Source organism: Candoia aspera, chromosome 7, assembly GCF_035149785.1.
Source record: "Candoia aspera isolate rCanAsp1 chromosome 7, rCanAsp1.hap2, whole genome shotgun sequence".
NCBI classification, from domain to species: Eukaryota; Metazoa; Chordata; class Lepidosauria; order Squamata; family Boidae; genus Candoia; species Candoia aspera.
In genome coordinates this window covers 56,697,327-56,716,371 of record NC_086159.1, presented here as the reverse complement: position 1 = coordinate 56,716,371, position 19,045 = coordinate 56,697,327, and the positions used below count along the sequence as shown (strand labels likewise).

The 19,045-nt window shown below is 35.6% G+C and overlaps 1 protein-coding gene across 1 annotated transcript in view; it reads right to left on the bottom strand.

The window, feature by feature from the left end:
* Positions 1 to 19,045, bottom strand: part of CFTR (CF transmembrane conductance regulator) — a 98,494-nt gene that overhangs the window by 54,252 nt on the left and 25,197 nt on the right. The window contains exons 3-8 of the mRNA XM_063309508.1: positions 18,081 to 18,189; positions 11,794 to 12,009; positions 10,337 to 10,426; positions 6,897 to 7,060; positions 3,730 to 3,855; positions 570 to 816 (exon numbers count right to left, since the gene is read on the bottom strand). Coding sequence (XP_063165578.1) covers positions 570 to 816; positions 3,730 to 3,855; positions 6,897 to 7,060; positions 10,337 to 10,426; positions 11,794 to 12,009; positions 18,081 to 18,189 — 952 coding nt within the window. The remainder of the gene's footprint in view (positions 1 to 569; positions 817 to 3,729; positions 3,856 to 6,896; positions 7,061 to 10,336; positions 10,427 to 11,793; positions 12,010 to 18,080; positions 18,190 to 19,045) is intronic.

The window sequence follows — 19,045 nt, the reverse complement described above, 5'->3', positions numbered from 1 at the left end:
AAATGGTGGACTTTTCATTCTGAAATCATACTATGCATAAAGAAAATAGCCAAACTGAAGTATAGTAGGATAGCCATATATGTAGGACGGAGACTTTACACAAAAATAATGTAGGACAAAGTAATGTAAATAAAGCAGTATTTTGACTTTCCAATTGAAATCACTGAGATTCAGCATTATTATATCTACTGCAACTATATTTTCTGTTTTTGTTCAGTGAGAGGTAGATTTACAAATCAGCATGGTTAACAGAGCTTTGCTTCTTCCTTGAACAATGCAGCTTACAGAAGATACAAACTTCAGTCCTTAAAATGCTGGGTCAAAAGAGAATCCAGTTTAAGCACAACAGCAAATGCCTGGAGAATATTTCTGAAGTGAAAGTAGTGCCTTCACATAATACATATTTTCCACATCACAACAGTAAAAAAATGAATTAAAACTGGTTTCCCAAATATCATTTAATGAAAGTACAATAATACCCTAACATACTCTATATGATAAATTGGCAAGATAAGACACCACAAAGGAGTAAATTATATCTTGCAAGTAATTAGATTTAGATACTGTACCTGTATCTTGTTTATTGCTCCAAGAGAATCATACCATGTCTGCACAGCCCAAGGAAACTGTCTAGTGACTGTCATTCGAAGAACAATGCAGAATGAGATGGTGGTAAATATTTTTCTAAGAATAATCCCATGGATCAGTGCATATGGAAGGACAGCCAAGAACACCACAAAAAAACCAGAAAAGAAGAAAGCTGAACTATTGAAGTATCTTACATATGCCGCTTTTTGGGTCAGTTTCAGTTCACCTCTGTCAAAAGAGGCAAAAAGTTAAAATCATTACATTTGGTGAATGGCATCATCCTAAAATATGAAACCGTTATGAATATGAATAAGTTGCATTAGTTCAGAATGCGTACTGGAACTGTATTGAAAGTGCAGCTGCTAATCCTTCATCAACTTGTATTTTATTTAATGTATATTTCACCCTTCCTCTGAGCAGCTCAGGATGGCACATATGGTTCTCAATACCTAAGTTGACCCTTTTTCCTCATAACAATTAGACTGAGTGATAGTGACAAAAGATTGTCCAGTAAGCTTGAGGGCTGAATAAGAATTTGAAGTTCAAAGAATTGACCACAGTTCTCTACTTTGCATGAATCAATATTTTAACTTTGAAATATGGGTCTTACTGCTACAACAGAGCTGCACCTTTTGAGGCAAGGTGGAGCTCTACAACTCCAGACTGCACTGCAACCATAGTTAGATCTAGGTGGCAATTTATGACAAATTATTTTTGTTACTGCATCTGTCTTGGTGTCAAAATGCTAGGGATTTCAGAAAAAATATATAAATCAAAGAATCTATGGGTAGGGCTGGAATAATTATTTTCTCTATGTAAATATGGGTATGTCTGTACTAAAGAAGAGTACACTTTACACAAGTAAAAAGAATGAAAGCAACTTCCCTGTTCTCTTGTGTCTTTGTCTCACAATTTATAACACTTTATCTCTAATGTTGCTTTGAAAAGATTCTAGACCTACAGATATCAAACTAAATACTGCCAAATAAATTAATTCAAGGATTTTGATAAGTTATTCCTTGCATTACTTCTAGAAAGAGAAAGGAGTCTTGAAATACACATTAACTGGAAGAGGGAAAGTGCAGAGAATGTCTCCCCACTGGCTCATCAAAATGAAAGGGTTTATCTGCAACAGCTTAGGAAATAACAAAGCTCCTCATTAACATAACTCCAGAGAGAAATATGCCTTTGTATGGTGACATAATAAAGGGATTGCAGTAGATTTTGTTTTAAAGCATCGTTTACTCCAGTAGAATGCTGTAGCAATAGGAAGTTAATCATTCAAAGAGTATGCATCATCATATTCATACTCTATGAGAAGAAAAGCTCTTTCCCCAGAGATTTCAGTATCCTTGGAGTTGATTGACATAAGATTGGATAAGAGGTCCAATACTAAAATAGACTATGAAGAGTTTTAGGGGAAAAAAATTGCGGAACTAATTATCTGTCCAAGAAGATAGCAAATCAAATTCAGTGTTGAGATCTGGAACATGATGCAGATAAGAGTGGGGAATTCTTTGCCTCCAAATTATGGCTAAATCTGGGACAATTAAATGACTTTGATTGGATTTTAATAGACAGAAATAAGTCACTGGGAATCAGGCAGCAATTAAATTTAATAAATTATTATTATTATTATTCCAAATAATTAGCTCCCTGTCAGAAATTACATACTTTTCTAGTAGTACATGAAAAACCTGTGGGACACTCTTCCAATTAAACAAGTTTAGAATTGAAATAATCATCTAACTAATAGGTAAAACAGTTAAGGTATAAATTCATGCATAATTTGGAGAAGGCAAATAAGAAAGTTAATTACACTTTCTTACAACACAAATTTAGAACAACAGACTGACATTTTAATGAAGAAAAATCAGAAATGGCTATTACTTTTTCTTTAAAAAACAAAACAAAAGAATTTAATACTTACAGTGTTCCCAGATCTAATAAAAATATATTTGATAAACACCAATTAGAGCCTCACTGCCATTCCCTTCTGTTCCTATTCTTAATTCCTTTCCTTCCTTTCCCTATTTTCATATACTGTATCTCAAGATCACAGTTTCAAGGAATACGGGATCTTCAACTTAGGCTGAATTGCTTTCACTTTCGAAGATTTATATAAGCTGGCTCTAACTTTACCATTCTTTCTAGTTTCTAAAAAAAGTAGAAATTCTACTAAATTCTAACTGCACTTACTACTATTTACAATTTGTACACAGTGTGCCAGATACTAAGCCTCCAAGTTTTCTTTCTCAAAAACAGAATATAATGACACACCCAGTTCTACAATAAGTTCTGTATAACAAACAATAAAGTATTTCTTAAGGAAAACATTCAGTAACCATATAGTATTTATGGAAATGACTCATAAAACAACAGCAGCAAGTAATCTAGTCCCTGATGGAAACTCTGGAGGGAAAAAACTACCTAATCACCCATACAGACACAGTATGCACATTATACAATATTTGAATAATTTTTTTGGTTCAGGAGGTAGAATTAGACAAGAATGTGAACAAATTATTATTTTACGCTCCACTGACATTTTGTGTCTTTTTAAAAATAAGAATCCTGCCAAACGATATAGTTAAAAAAGAACACTTTAAAGGAAAACTAAAAATACGTTCTCTAGAGTCCCATACCTACATCTAAAAAGTCTGCTGGCCTCCAAAAAATGAAGGAGAGAAGGAAAAGGGAAACAGAGTTTAAGTTTAACATGTTTCAATTTATTTCATTAGCTTTCCCCAGTTTAAGAATAATTTGCATATGGATAACGTTTAGTTTAAAACAGTATATTTCAGTTTCAGATGACATGAAATTCAAATGAAGTCTACACTATTTAAATGAGATGACTTCTGTTCATTATATGGCTGATTTCCAGGTAAAAAATATGAGAAATGGCTGTGACTCCTTGGTAAAATGATTTCTGCAAATCTCTTATTTAGATAGGCCATTATAACATAGATGGTGACAGATAGCACACCACCTAAAAATAATTGTTAGGATCAGCATGACCCAACAGTTTTTATTACAACCAGGATAAAAATGACAATTATTGTCTTACAAACTAAGCTTTAATCTCATTGCTGGGTTATGAAGCACATATGCCATGCATCCAAGATGGACAAATATACTTACTGTCGCAGACTTTCAATCATATTTTCCATTGCATCCTCCCAACAATAAGCCTTGACTGATTGTATATTCTCTATCATTTCTGAGGTAATTACAAGTCTCTCGTTGATTTTTCCTGCCCGTTGATCTCTGTAGACAATTGTGTTTTATATTTAATACTGATCACATTTAAAATCTGGTAAGCACTGCATAAACTATACTACAAATAACGTGATCTATTCATGCCATAAACTAGAAGTTTACAGAAGATTGCACTTTTTTGTCCACCTGGTAACAAGTTTCTAAAATACTTACCACATCCTATAATACTGTCCAAATGACCCGTTAACACTTTTATAAAGCTGCACTGGTACAGATGTGCCATTATGCAAAAATACAAAGCTGAAAATCAATAATTTTATTTGAGGACACTAGCCTTATGTATAAATGTAAAAACCGTAGCTGTGTGTGTGTGTGTGTGTGTGTGTGTTTTAAAAAAACCTATTGGGACATATCCTTATCTTAAACTCACATATTGTTAAAACTGTAAGGATCTTTCAAGTTTCCTCTCTGTACAGACTGCCCTGGAATAAATTCCCATTGAGTTCACAGAACTTTTTTTTCTGAATAACATGCAACAATGAACACTTAGAAGTATACTGAACTCCATGTGGAAATAGCAAATAAGAGTAGTCCAAATATAAGGCATTTAAGTTTTGTTGTATCATGGGGCCGAGTATCCTGTAGCACAGCCTCTTGCCATTTTGAAGTTTAAAATACATGCAAACTATAGTGTAAGGCCTAAAGTAGACCTAACTTAATTTTAAAAAAAGAGGGGAAAATTCTACAACTACCGTTACTTCTGCTCTTCCTACCTGTGCCACCACGCTCTCTTTGTGGGCTTAAGTTTTTTTGCCCCCCTCAAAGGTTAAGTGTAGTCCTTAGGCACCAAACAGTTGCCTATCATGCCATAGTAATGGCGCTTAACCAAATACTGTTCTTTATTTCAACCAAATCCAACTTCTCAAAGCATAGCTACTGGAATCAAGGCAAAGGAAGCTATACTGTATCATGTCAAAGCAGAACCAATTGTTTGGTATTTTTCCTTTAATTAGAAGTATCTAAAGTGGCTATAGACTATACAATAGATAGCCCATGAAACAGAGTTAGTGCTCCAAACATTCTTGGCCAGGCTGATGCAATGGGACAAAATGCTCAGTTGCTGAAGAAACTCTAAATTGCTTGGAGTCCAATTCTCATTAAAAAAAAAAAAGTGGGGGAGGAAACATTTAGTGGACGCATGAAGTACTGAGGACTGCTAGCTCACAAGCAGGAAAGTACAAAGTTGCTTTACCTTGAACTCTTCAAGTTGTAATTTGCATCTCTGTTAGACTGAGACAAAAGGCATATCTGTACTGCTAGATTGCCCTGTTGTGAGTATGGGCTAGTGACTATGCATGGAGGAGAGGAATGACCTGTGTCACTCTCTGCTTGACCCCAGACCACAGCCAATATGACCTCAGCCTATGTTTTTGTGCTCCGTGTTCAAGGTAGTTTTTGGCTTGTGCCAGCTCAAGTGCTGCTGTCCAGTTTGTGGTTATGCTTTACTTTCTTCTAGGCAAAACCCTGCACTCTGACTGGCTACTGTGCAGAAGTGAGAATGCTCTCTCACCTTATTTCCCCAGCTTTTCCTCAAGCAGGTTTGCTGCAGCTTCTGTTGCTAATGGTGTTACAGCAACATAGTGCTTATAACATTTGCTTGACATGCAAAGAGTCACTAATTTGAAATCCACCAGAAATGTTTGTGTGTGTTTTAATTACTATTTTTCTGTTTCCTGGAGCCACCCACCTTTCCTCTGGGCTTTTTCTAAAATTAGTGTTCTTCTTTTTAATAAGTCCATTGGTGCACTATTGAAACACTGGGGCTTTTTTTTTTTAACCCAGCTTCCAGATAGCCCAAGCAAAGTACCACAAAGAATAATTACTTATTCTTTGGGACTATTTGAAAACTGGAGACCTTCTACCTCAAGTGACTGGAAAAATGATGAAGGAGTGCATCATTTAACATGTGTTCTTTTTTTTTTAAGCAGTAAAATGGGTAGCTCAAGGAAATAAAAATAGTAATGAAAAAAAAGTTACTGCTGGGTTTCAACCCAATGACATTCAACATAGCAGGCAAATGTTATGACCACTTTGCTCCTGAGAGACTCCTGTAAAACAGTAACTGCAGAAGACATCATAGAGTTAAACGTGGGAAAATACAAGAAAGGAGATTGCACTTTAAGGCTAGTTGATGTGAGCTTGCATATAGGTTTATTTTGATGCTTTAACTTCACACACACACACTTAATTTAACTTTGTATACATATATTTTTATTTGTATATTTATATATGTATGAATTTATGTGTATGTTTATGGATGTGTGTATGTGCATACATCTCTCTCTCTCTCTCCCTCTCTAATAAAATGTGCCCACAGAAAGAAAAGTGATTGGTGATTGTTTTCCTGGCATAGAAAACTGGGAAGGCAGAGCAGCAGGAAAAAAATGGGGGGGGGGGCTGCAGTAGTTGGCACTTTGGGCTGAAAACCTGGCAAGTTGCTGCAAAAGTACCTCAATCCAAATAGAATTTTCTTAAGTTGTCTTAAAGTCCAGCTGCAATCAGTACTGGATGGGAGCAGTTTAATAGCACAGTGCAGATGTGCCTTTAATAATCTCAGCAAACCACAAAGTGTCAGGAACACAGCATATTAGCTTAAATGAGAGATTTCATTAATCGTTATCATTTTTTTGCCTCTAATGTAAAGAAGAGACATTCTAAATTCTCATTAATGTGAGTTCTAATCTGAGCCAGAAAAAAAAAACCTATATTCTATATTCTGATCTACTTATCTGGCTACTCTTCTGGCAGTTGAAATCAATTTTTTTAAAAAAACACAGGGGAAGGTGTCTCCTTGCCTTGCCCTATGGCCTAGAGTGCTGTGATATTGTCAGGAACCCTGGGAAAATTAAATTTCCCTTGGCCCTTAGCACCAAAAACATTGCTGTAGGAACTTAAATAAGAAATAAGCTTCAGGAAATGCATCAGTCTTACTACCTGTGCCTTACCAGTAATTCCTTTCCAGCTTATTTATTCAACAAGCTTTGTACAACCTTCATACTTGAGAAAAATACCCGTAACTACTTTGTCACCTGTATTTCATCATCATTCGTCCTAGCCAGGCTTGAAAAAGGACAACAAGAATCAAGAATCCAAGTCCACAAAATGCTGAGGCCTGCAACATCTCCCAGAGAAGCCCCATCAGCAGCACAACTTGTAATGGTGCAATCCATACAAAATGAGCCAAGGCTAGACCCTGAAATAAAAAAATCACAATAAAAGCACAAGGAAGCTACACTCAGAAAGCAACATGAGAGCAGGTGTCAAGAAAGGTGGAATTCCAGATCCTTTTCCCTGATTCTGCTTTCCCACTCCAGCCCTAATCCCCCTCAGTGCTATTCAGGATAGAGGTAAAAGCTTGGACAAGATTTACAGTAACCCTTATCAAAACTAAGTCCCAATCGAAACAAATATTTGAACTAAGTCCTCGGGATCTGAGAAAAGAGCAAGGGGTTTTCTTAAGTAGTCCTGAAGCTAAACAATTTTGGAGGGAGATAGAAGCTTTTAGAGCACCATCTGTCCATAAATAAATGTATTTATAATTTAGTTACCATGTTATGTTAAGATCTTATCAGGTTATAAAACCAGGTAAACTGAGAAACTCTCATTCCATATAGATCTCCCCAGTATTTTCATTCTGAAGATGTTGCCTTGCTCATTGTACAATAGCACATTAATGTTCACCTATCAGTGGTACGAGAGCCAGTCTGGTGTAGTGGTTAAGACACCAGGCTAGAAACCAGGAGACTATGAGTTCTAGTCCCACCTTAGGCACAAAGCCAGCTGGGTGACCTTGGGCCAGACACACTCTCTCAACCCTAGGAAGGAGGCAATGGCAAACCACTTTTGAAACACCTTGCTAAGAATACTGCAGGGATTAGTCCAGGCAGTCTCTGAGAATCAGACATGACTGAACAGATTAAAAACAAAAAAATTAGTGGTACGAACAGGAACCTTTTCTGTTAACACCACTGACCATGATGTAGAATATTTATATGATGTTTTTATATGAATTATATATATATGATGTAGAATGATCTCCATCAAGATTATGTGGGCTCTGTGCATGGAATATTTCCAACAGCTATCTGCTTTCCTTGACTACCAATGCTGATAGTTCTAATTATTACAATAATTATGTTGTGGTGTGGTGGTTAAAGTGTTGGACTAAAACTAGGGAGACCCATGGAAGTTTATTGGGTGACTTTGGGCCAGATACCCTCTTTCAGCCCAGCCTACATCCCAGGGTTGGTTTTTTTTGGGGGGGGGGGGAATTGAAAGTTGAATGTATGCTATTTTGAGCTCCTAGAAGAAATGCAGAATATAAATCTAACAAACAAATTGTATTGTTTTAATATTCTATGGATCGATTTTATTGGCTCTTAGGGTATCTCCGTAAGAGTTTTGCCAAAAAGGAAAATTTGTATTAATTAATAAAAGAAATAAATTTTGTATCTCGAAGATTTGTGTATACTCATCCCTACCATTCTGTCCTAAAACAGCTACCCATCAGATTTGTTAGACTGAGGTATACTAACTGGGCTAAGGTCATAAAAAAAGCTTCCTGAATGCCTTTTGAATTACAGACTTCCTGGCATAAGGCATCTAGTAAACTTTAGAGAACATGTAGTTCTTGATGTTACTAAGCAATATCCTCAGGTAGTCCTCATCAGGATGGCTGGATTTCTGAGAACAGTAGTTTAACAACCACTGGAGTGTCACAGGTTATTCATTCCCACTATACACTATACCAGTGATCCAGATCTGAATGCCTTCAGAGAGAACAATTAATAATTTTGATTTCCTTCCCAAATTGGAGTATATTGGCATAGGGCCTGGTTCCTTGAGGGACCGCCAGACTCCCATAATATCTGCCTGGCTGATTCAATCCTGCAGGGTTGGCATGCCTCGGGTTCATTCAATTAAACAACTTCATCTACTGGGATCCCAGAAACATATCTATAGAAGCTTTCTCTGTAGCAGTGCCTGCCCTCTGTAACAAGGTTCCCCCCGAGACCAGGATGGTCCACACTCTGCTGTTGTGCAGAAAAGCCATGAAGACCTGGCTCTTCAGCCAGGCCTTTGGCAAGGGAGGATGAGAACCCTCATTTTACCATGCTTGCCATTTTTTATCTTTTATCTTTTATTGATTTTATTTTAATTTCTTTGATTGCTGTGAGTCACCCAGAGTCATTGAGAATCTGGCAGCAAATATTATGGTTGGTCACACAGTCAGCCAGATGTTTAGACTGCATTTGGCATTTTTGTCCACCTATCGAGTACTTCCGAAGGACCGGGTTAGGCAGATGTTGCTGTTTAATAATATTAAAGGTATTGTCGCAGCATGTAAGCTGTTCCAAAAAAACCTGCCTTTTGCAAATTTTATTGATTTTATTGTAATTTCTTTGATTGCTGTGAATCTCCCAGAGTCGTTGAGAGTCAGGCATCATTTATTATTATTATTATTATTATTATTATTATTATTATTATTATTATTATTATATTCACATAGCTCTGCATAGCTCCCAGGGACTACAAATACCAAGCAAACTGTCTCAGTGGGAATTGGATTCAAATAGAATGTCCAAAAATCCTTTCAGATGAATGGAACCTGGCACCTCTGATGGAACCACAATTGCAATGTCTATTTTGCCCCTAAAAATATTACTAGTTGGGGCAGATAAATCTACCTTGATAATTTCAGTATCTGGGAATAAAAACACAGAATTCTTTCTAATCCAGACTTATCAACCCAGCACCTTGAAAGTGTCTTGGGACTGCAACTCCAATAATTTTCAGACAGTTGCTTTGATCTCAGCCTGAAAAAGATTCTTATAGACCAACCAAACACTCCCTACCATAAGCATAGTGGAAGGAGGTCTCTCTCTCTCTAAGACTGGCACTTGCGTATGCAAGGAAGTTAATTACTGAAATTTTAAGCAATTTTAATTCACCCCAAAATATCCCACAAAAAAGGAAACAAATAACATTCTGTATTTTCCCCCTGCCATTTAACTACTGCTAGCCTAGTACAGAACTTGCAATAACACTAGCACACATAATAATTGTTCCAAAAGTAAATCAACAATAAACTAGTGAATATATAAATATAATATAAATATATCCAAAGGAGATCAATGTTATGAATTTAGTATTATATATCCTATTCTCAGAATGTATTAATGGCTTAAAAGCCACTTGAAATAGCAAGAGTAATGGAATGTAAACAAATAACTTAGATCCAGAAAATTCAGGCAAGTGTGATGTTGTTAGCATACCTAATATCATTGTATTTTTTTCTCTGATTGTTGTTTTGTTTTGCTTTTTTATAATTAGCTCAAGCCATATAATTCAGTAGCAAACCTATCCATAGCAAGGAATTTACTTTATTTCTCACAGTGTTAAGCACATTATAATGGATTAGAATTGATTCCTTGAAAGGAATGCAATAAACATGTGATTACCAACATACTTCATCAAATTTGTTCAGATTGTTTGAGAGGAGGCTAACAAGTTGTCCAGTACTTATTTTATCTAGGACTCTGCTTGACAGTTTTAAAATCTGTAAGAAGGAACAAAAGAAAAAGCTGTATCAACCAATCAGATATAATGGTACAAACAGAAATTAAAATAATATCAGTTAGATGCTAAGACTGTCTGTGCAATAATATGATTTTTATATTCTGTTACAAGCACACATCTTTTTTCATCCTGTACATGCTTAATCAAAAATAGTCACTATATTCAGTAGAGTTTACTCTCTAAATAAACGTTCAATAGACCCTGATTGTATCCTCACCAATCACCACCTAAGAACTATAAATCATGAATAAATAAATAAAGAACCTGGCTCTTGCCAGGAGGAAACTGAAACCACCTTTTTAACATCACATCAGTTAAAGTTAGGTGGCCTTATAATCTGGTGATGAAACAAAGGCTATTTCATTAGGACTTGTTCTTAAGAAAACAATTAAGCATCTTTGAGGTGCAGTTAAAGGTATGTGTGGATAAGACTGCAGACTCACAAATATCCCACCCCTACTTGTCCATGCTGCTTCCCTCTTCAGTTTGCAAGGACCATGCAAGTAATTACATCTGATGCAATGAACTCTGATTTGTACTTAACCTCCAAACCAAAATTCATCTTCATTTTAAGCCATGCTTTCCAGTTCTGATTTGGAGAATAAGATGAGGCCAGTTTTTAGTTCCAAATTAATGAAAATTATATTTTGTGCTTGTAACTGAGATTGGAATGGGATGTATTATTATTATATATTGTGCATCCATTTATAGAACCTGAATGGAAAAGAGCTAGACAGATTTAAAAATAAATAAGTAAATAATGCATTAAGTTTATAGTAGTGTAGTAATCAGATCTGGAAATCAATTTTTAATTGGGAGAATATATTATTGTGTTTCTGTTTTAATTTCAGATTCTTTTCACATTTTATTAAATTTGTAAAAAAAATATCTGTACACAAATACAGGTTTTTGGTTTTAGTTTTGTGCAGTAGGACAATTTATAAGTAATGGTAAATTAAGTTTGTCATCCTTGGCTCATTAGCTACCTTCTTTCCTAGTGTACTTCGATTCTCTCTGTGATTAGGCAAAATTAGTCCTCATTGCTCCAGGAAGCCTGCACTCTATTCCCTACTGGGGAATTTGGATGATGGTTATGTATCTCATGTAGCAACACCTACCTATACTCCCATTTTCTCTGTTACTGCTGGTTTCAAAGCTGCATATTAATAAACCCTCTACTGATATTACATAATAAACTGAATGAAGGCCATAAAAAAAGAGATGCTCCTTACCACAGGTTACATCCTTCCATTACTGTAACAATGTGGGGCTACAGTTATATTAGTATCAGTGTCCTATGCAGTTTAATTACCCTTGCATTTCATTTAACTAAAATAGGAAACATACCTTTTTATAAATTAAGCTAAACATGGCTATCCTTATTTGCATTCCAATGTGATGGAGGCCAAATATTGCTGGGTGGAGAAGCAACATCCGTACAATGAAGAGAAGACAGAGTCCTATGGCTAAATAGTAAGCTATTGATCGTTCGAGTGAATTAGAAGGATCGTAAGAAGCAATTATTCTTCCCAGTAAAAGAGGCTGCACAGATTTAGTAACTTCCTGTGGTTAAAAAAAAAGTCAAATATTTCTGTCAGTTTTTTCAAATAGCTAATGCATATGTGCACTTATATATTCAGCAAATGTGGGCATGAAGAATTACATGGACTATGAGGTGACTGGCTCAGTTAGCAGTGGGCAAAATGGGGCATGTCACAGACCACCCTTTGCTTCCTAAACTGCTATCTTCCCTCAAGTATGGTAGAGGGAAGTATGAAAATAGAATTCAGCAGCTAACATGTTTTGTTCCTATCTATGGGATTACAGGGAAAGCTCTTTCTCTTTGAAAAAGTAACTTTTTGTCTTTTGCCTCAGGCAACAAAATATGTAGGGCCATTCCTACCCATATGTCCTCTGTCTTTGGAACTAATGAATGCAAAGTTGCAGAGGTATTCAGTATTCTGTAACACATAATGTTGTCCCTTTTAATAGCCTTGTGATCAGTATCTTGTTGAAAAGGGACTTTTTTCTAACCTGTTCTTTATTATGACTTATAATGACAATGATCGCTATTGGAGAGGAAGAAAGATAAGTGAATATTTCAGCGGATCCAGCTTGCAAAATAATGTTTTTTTTTCTACAATGGAAGTTGAAGTTATGACTCTGAATTTCTGAAAACACTGTAATTTCAAGAATCATATTATTGTATAATCATAAGAATTTAGGCTATTAAAGCTTACCACAATAACAACTGTGGTCATTTTGGGTCAGATTCCCTCTGTAGTTGCAATGAACAAAAATGATTCCATTCATCTGAAAGGATCTTTTTTCAGACAACTGTTGTCATAACTTAATAAATCTTTAATAACTATCATGTCTGCCTCTATACTTACAGTTTGCATTGTTGAATAAATTCATTCTCTCTGTATAAATGAAGATTGAAAGAACGGGAAAAATTCTACCTTTTATATATCCTTTAATCATTCTTACACTAGACAAAAGAATGGCAAATCTTAGAAAATTCTCATTAAGTGATGTTCATACTTCCCTGAGGAAATTTTAGACATATTGTATGAAATAATCTTATAGCATATGATTTATTTTGATAAAAAATAAGTTGGAAGAATGTCAACAGGAGCTATAAGTGAGGTCACAGGTACCCTTTGTTTTCTGTCCTTTAAATAACCTAAGGTCAGCATTGTAAATTGATTTCTCATTATTATGTGTAATCATTTCCTAATAGGTCAGCATGAAAACGCTGGTATTCATACAGTGTTTTCAGAAATGGACTGAAACTGACACTCTGAAACACATAGCTCCTGTTTTAAGTACTCACATTGTTTTACATTATTACATATAATTTTAGAAAAAGAAAAACAGAACAGACTTATGTTTGACCAACACAGCAATGTTTTTAGTACACAAGGAGGAATATTTATAAAAGAACAATTTAAAAAAGAATTAGGCAGGTGTGTTGATGCATCCATGTTTAGGATCAAGACCAAGGTAAAATCATAATAAAACCTGCTTTGTGTTTTTGAATACATGCATGAGAATGTTAAGGGAAAAAATAAAAAGTTAATGACTAAAAATCACAGCTGGAAAATGGAAAGAACATTTTTCAGAACTAAACAGAGTCACAAAACAGTGGGCAAATTTCTGAGTTGTCCAGAAGTTGTCATCAGATCAGAAAGTACAAAAATTAAAGGGTGGCGGGGGACATACCAAAAATGATCCAGATGCTACGGCCATGAAATGTGCAGGCAAAGGACAGATATGAAGAGAGAGATGACAATCTTCATATTAATAAAGTTTTGGATTAACTTTAAGTAGGACACTAGGTAAAAATTCCAGTTGGAGCCAAGTCACATAACATAACTTAATGACTCCAGAGCAGTGTTTCTCAACCGGGGTTCCCAGGGAGATCACAAGGAGTTCCCTGGGAGATTACAATTTATTTTAAAAAGTTATTTCAAATTTGGCCAACTTCACATTAAAGAGGTAAGTTTCATTCTTTATTTTTAGGTTAAGAACACTGGTAGTGCATATATACAGGCCTACACATGAAACGAATATAATTTTGTAACTTCTGGCCTATATTTGAGCCTGAATGTGCAGGGGTTCCCCGAGGCCTGAAAGATATTTCAAGGGTTCCTCCAGGGTCAAAAGGTTGAGAAAGGCTGATCTAGAAAATGTAATGGAACTCTATGAACCTTAAGTCCCTCTTCAGTTGGTTAAAAAAAAAATCATTTCTCTTCTACTCTGCCCTGGAACTTACAAATTATAGCACATGTGTAACACTATAATTTGTATTTTTACTACTGTTTGTTGTGTATACCATACAGAGATAGCAATATGTTTTTAGATTATTGTAACAAAGTGATTTATAGATTTTCACAAGAACGCACAAGACATGACTATATATAATGTTTCACTTTAACGATTAACAAAGAAAAAATAATATTGTATCCAAATGATAATGTCTATAGTTATTCTTGCTGCTTCTCTTATGATTAGAAAAAGAGAATTTATGTACCATGTGAGACCTTAGGCAAGCCAGCTAGTGATAGGGACATGCTGAAATCATGCTCTCCAGAATATCCATCTATCAAAACTAACAGCTATTCTGGCTAGATGAAGATTTCTTTGTAAAGATGCAGAGTCTGAATATTAAATGTGTATTGCAATTTCAAAGTGCCTTTGAAAATCATTATAGACACACCTTGCATTAGTCTTTGCTATAGTCCCATTATACTTGTGAAAGTTAACAATATTTGCTGTATCAGGATAATTTATATTATATACTAACAAGATTATCTGTATAACGACCAAGTAGCAACAGTAAGAACAGACCACGGAACAACAGACTGGTTTAAGATTGGGAAAGGAGTACGGCAGGGCTGTATACTCTCACCCTACCTATTCAACTTGTACACAGAACACATCATGCGACATGCTGGGCTTGAGGAATCCAAGGCTGGAGTTAAAATCGCTGGAAGAAACATTAACAATCTCAGATATGCAGATGATACCACTCTGATGGCTGAAAGCGAAGAGGAACTGAGGAGCCTTATGATGAAGGTGAAAGAAGAAAGTGCAAAAGCTGGCTTGCAGCTAAACCTCAAAAAAACCAAGATTATGGCAACCAGCTTGATTGATAACTGGCAAATAGAGGGAGAAAATGTAGAAGCAGTGAAAGACTTCGTATTTCTCGGTGCAAAGATTACTGCAGATGCTGACTGCAGTCAGGAAATCAGAAGACGCTTAATCCTTGGGAGAAGAGCAATGACCAATCTCGATAAAATAGTTAAGAGCAAAGACATCACACTGACAACAAAGGTCCGCATAGTTAAAGCAATGGTGTTTCCCATAGTAACATATGGCTGTGAGAGCTGGACCATAAGGAAGGCTGAGCGAAGGAAGATAGATGCTTTTGAACTGTGGTGTTGGAGGAAAATTCTGAGAGTGCCTTGGACTGCAAGAAGATCAAACCAGTCCATCCCCCAGGAAATAAAGCCAGACTGCTCACTTGAGGGAATGATATTAAAGGCAAAACTGAAATACTTTGGCCACGTAATGAGAAGACAGGACACCCTGGAGAAGATGCTGATGCTAGGGAGAGTGGAGGGCAAAAGGAAGAGGGGCCGACCAAGGGCAAGGTGGATGGACGATATTCTGGAGGTGATGGATTCGTCCCTGGGGGAGCTGGGGGTGTTGACAACCAACAGGAAGCTCTGGGGTGGGCTAGTCCATGAAGTCACGAAGAGTCGGAAGCAACTAAATGAATAAACAACAACACTAACAAGATGATGGATAAAATGAAGCATGTCAATTTAAGAAAATATTTTATCCATGTTACTGTACCTTGCCTTAAAAATGCAAGAAAGGCAGTGAGAAACAACTGGAACGTCCATTGTTTTAAAACTGTATTTTGAACCAAAGAAAGAGAGCAAGAATTCAGCAAAAAAGAGAGAAAGAGATTTTTGAACTTTCCGAGTTGAATTGCAGAGAATTTCTACCAATTTAGGAAAGCAAATTCCATCTCCAGCATATTTCAATATTTTTATGAACGTTGCTGACAAACATGGAAGTTTGTTGAAGAATGCTGAGTCATCTTTTCATACCATGATATCTCAAGCCAACCAAAAGAACCACTGTATACATAGTTCTAGAATCACATTTTTAACACTGCCAAATTAGCTTTATTTATTTAAAATTCAGTTTCATATACATTAATTTTACATGATTTCAGCATGAAACCTATATCCACAATTACTGATTCCATGATGTTTGAAGACTTGCAGCATTTTCAAAACTCATGGGCCAATGTCTCCATCAATTTTACAACAGATTTTAGTTCTGGATGCCTGTGACTATCTTAATAAGCATGTGCACAAACGCATGCACACACACACACAAAATGGTGATCCCAACTTTCTAATTCTTTATCAGTCTAGAAACAGAAACTTAATTCAGATTAAACTTTTCTCCAGTCTCTTTCCACATGTGGTAAAGGAGCAGGAGCATGTCTTCAGGCTCAAACAAGTAGGCCTCACATTTTATAGACCTCCAAGTGTCCATGCATCAACATAAGATTTAACAAGTTGTAAGTACCTAAGATCCAATGGACATGAACAAAAATCACAATCATTTTGGATGGAAAGAATTGGCTATGCTTTCAGTTAGAACATAATGCTTAACATAAATGCTTTCAGTTAGAACATAAGATGTATGCGTGCGCACACGCGCACGCACACACACACACACACCATGGAATTTCTCCTCTCCATCCCACAAATGTAAGAGGAAAAATACAGTAGATAAGATAAAAAGCTTGTGAATGTACTGCTTCACTGTGTATATGGGGTATATAGATGGTATCTGATACTGATAATAAACAATCTGAAGCTCCACAAAATCTGAAGCAATTGGATTTATATTCAAAGAACAAATGATTAAAGATTAAATAATTCTAAAGTGTATACTATAACTATGTACTCTTGGGTAAGTTCATCTTCCATTTACTTCTTCAGATGGAAAATGGCAAAGCAATTGTTCAACGATGTGCAATAAATTATATTTAAAATAGGAGCTCTCATTGATGAGTTCCAGTACATTTCCTAAACCATTTTTTTTTTTGAAATCTCACCCATTTTGTCTCTAACATAATGCCCAGAGTCACCTTGTATGAGATGGACGGCCATATAAATTTAATAAATTTGATTGACAAACAAACAAACAAACAAACAAACAAATAAATAAATAAATAACTTTATACTTCAAATTTAGTCACTGTCCATCTCACTCAGGGAGTGATTCTGGGTGGTTTACAATAAAAACAAGAATAAATAACCATTAAAAATACAATACAAACAATATTCTTACATAAAAGTACAATCCAAGTCAGAGGTGTTAAAAAGATCTTAATTTATGGGAGCATCTTCAGGGTGCTAACCACCCCACAAATAATTATGAACTATTGGCAAGGATTAAAACTATGGTACACTTAAACCTGCCTTCTAGTGTATTGCAGAAGAGAACACCTCTGTAAGATATAAAATATTGAAAAATAATCCATGTATTTTTAATATTTTATAAGAAAGAGGTAGAGAATTTGTAGCCCTCCAGTTATTGGACTACAGTTCCCAATATCCTTGAACTTCAGGATCCTGGCTAGGGCTGATGGATATTTGAAATTCCACAAAATCTGGTAGCCCACAAATTCCCCACTTCTGCTAAAAATTTGGCTTAAATGAGATGTGTGTGTTTGTATATGCGTGTGTTTATGCTGGCATACTCATTTATAATATATACTATACAAATGAGGTTTTCAGTTTGGTCTCTGGTGACGAGGATGAGAGTAATTTTCTAATTAACATTATTTCTCACTCTGACTTGACTGCAGAGATGAAAAATAGTTCAATTAAAATATTTGTGTTTAGGAACTGTATATAATACTTATGCATGTTTTAATATAATAAATTATTCAATGTTTTACTTCATTTGACTCCCATTGAGCCAGCTTTGATTCCTGTTGGAATGAAATCAGTGTTGACTCATGCATGGCGTAGAATTCCTCAGGCATGGCATAATAATACTCCAATATGTTAACTGAAGTAAAAGGAAACTCTTACCCCTAAATATAGTATTATTCCGTAGAACATAAATTTCCAGAAAAAACACCGTCTAAGAGCATTGATGAGTTTGGGTTTTTTCTTTGAGGCCAATTCTCTGTCCCATTCTCTGAGGAGTGAAAAAGAACATTAAGTTACGTGATTAAATAAACCATTCTGTGGCCCAAACATAGTTCTCTTCGCTCAAGGATATCCAAGGAGATTTAGTAAAGGTATCCATTGAAAGGAAAGCTTTGCAAAGACCCCAAGTATCTGATCCTCTGTGACTTGATAGCTCAATAAAAGTTCAAGTGTAGTTCGGTCAAATATTTGGCAGATGGAAATACTTAGTTATACATCATTCTGCAGAGAGTTAATTCATTAAAAAGGTCACACCGTATGTTTTAAAGAAACCTGTTGTACTTCTTCAGACCAATAAACAAATAATAGGCAAATAAAGGTTTTGGATTGCCTCCAATACCAAGGAAAAGCAAGGGAAAAAAGACAAACAATTCTATTCCATTTTGTTTTGTTTTGTTTTTTCAATAGAGCATGTCAGCTAGCACTGAAAAGCCTTTTCACAGTGTAATTCAACAACCCTGAATGATGCATTTTTAGAATCAGTTTTAACAGATAACATAATTATTTATGGAAAATAAAGTAATTACAACAGTATTAGATACTGATAAAGTAATTACAACAGTATTAGATACTGATAAAAGTTCCAACCAAAACGGAATTTGATAACTTCTTAACCACACTGAATATAATCCTGGGAATTAACTAAATAACACCAAAGAGCAACTGATATGACAGACCATACTAAAGCATTTTCTTCACAAGTGACTTAAGACATCACCCCACCACAGTATAACCCAGCCATTGCTGAAGATATACAAACCATGACCTCATTATTGTTATTTGGTACAATATTTGCATGATTCTCTGAGATGCTATTAAGTAGCTGTATGGGGAATTTATTTAAG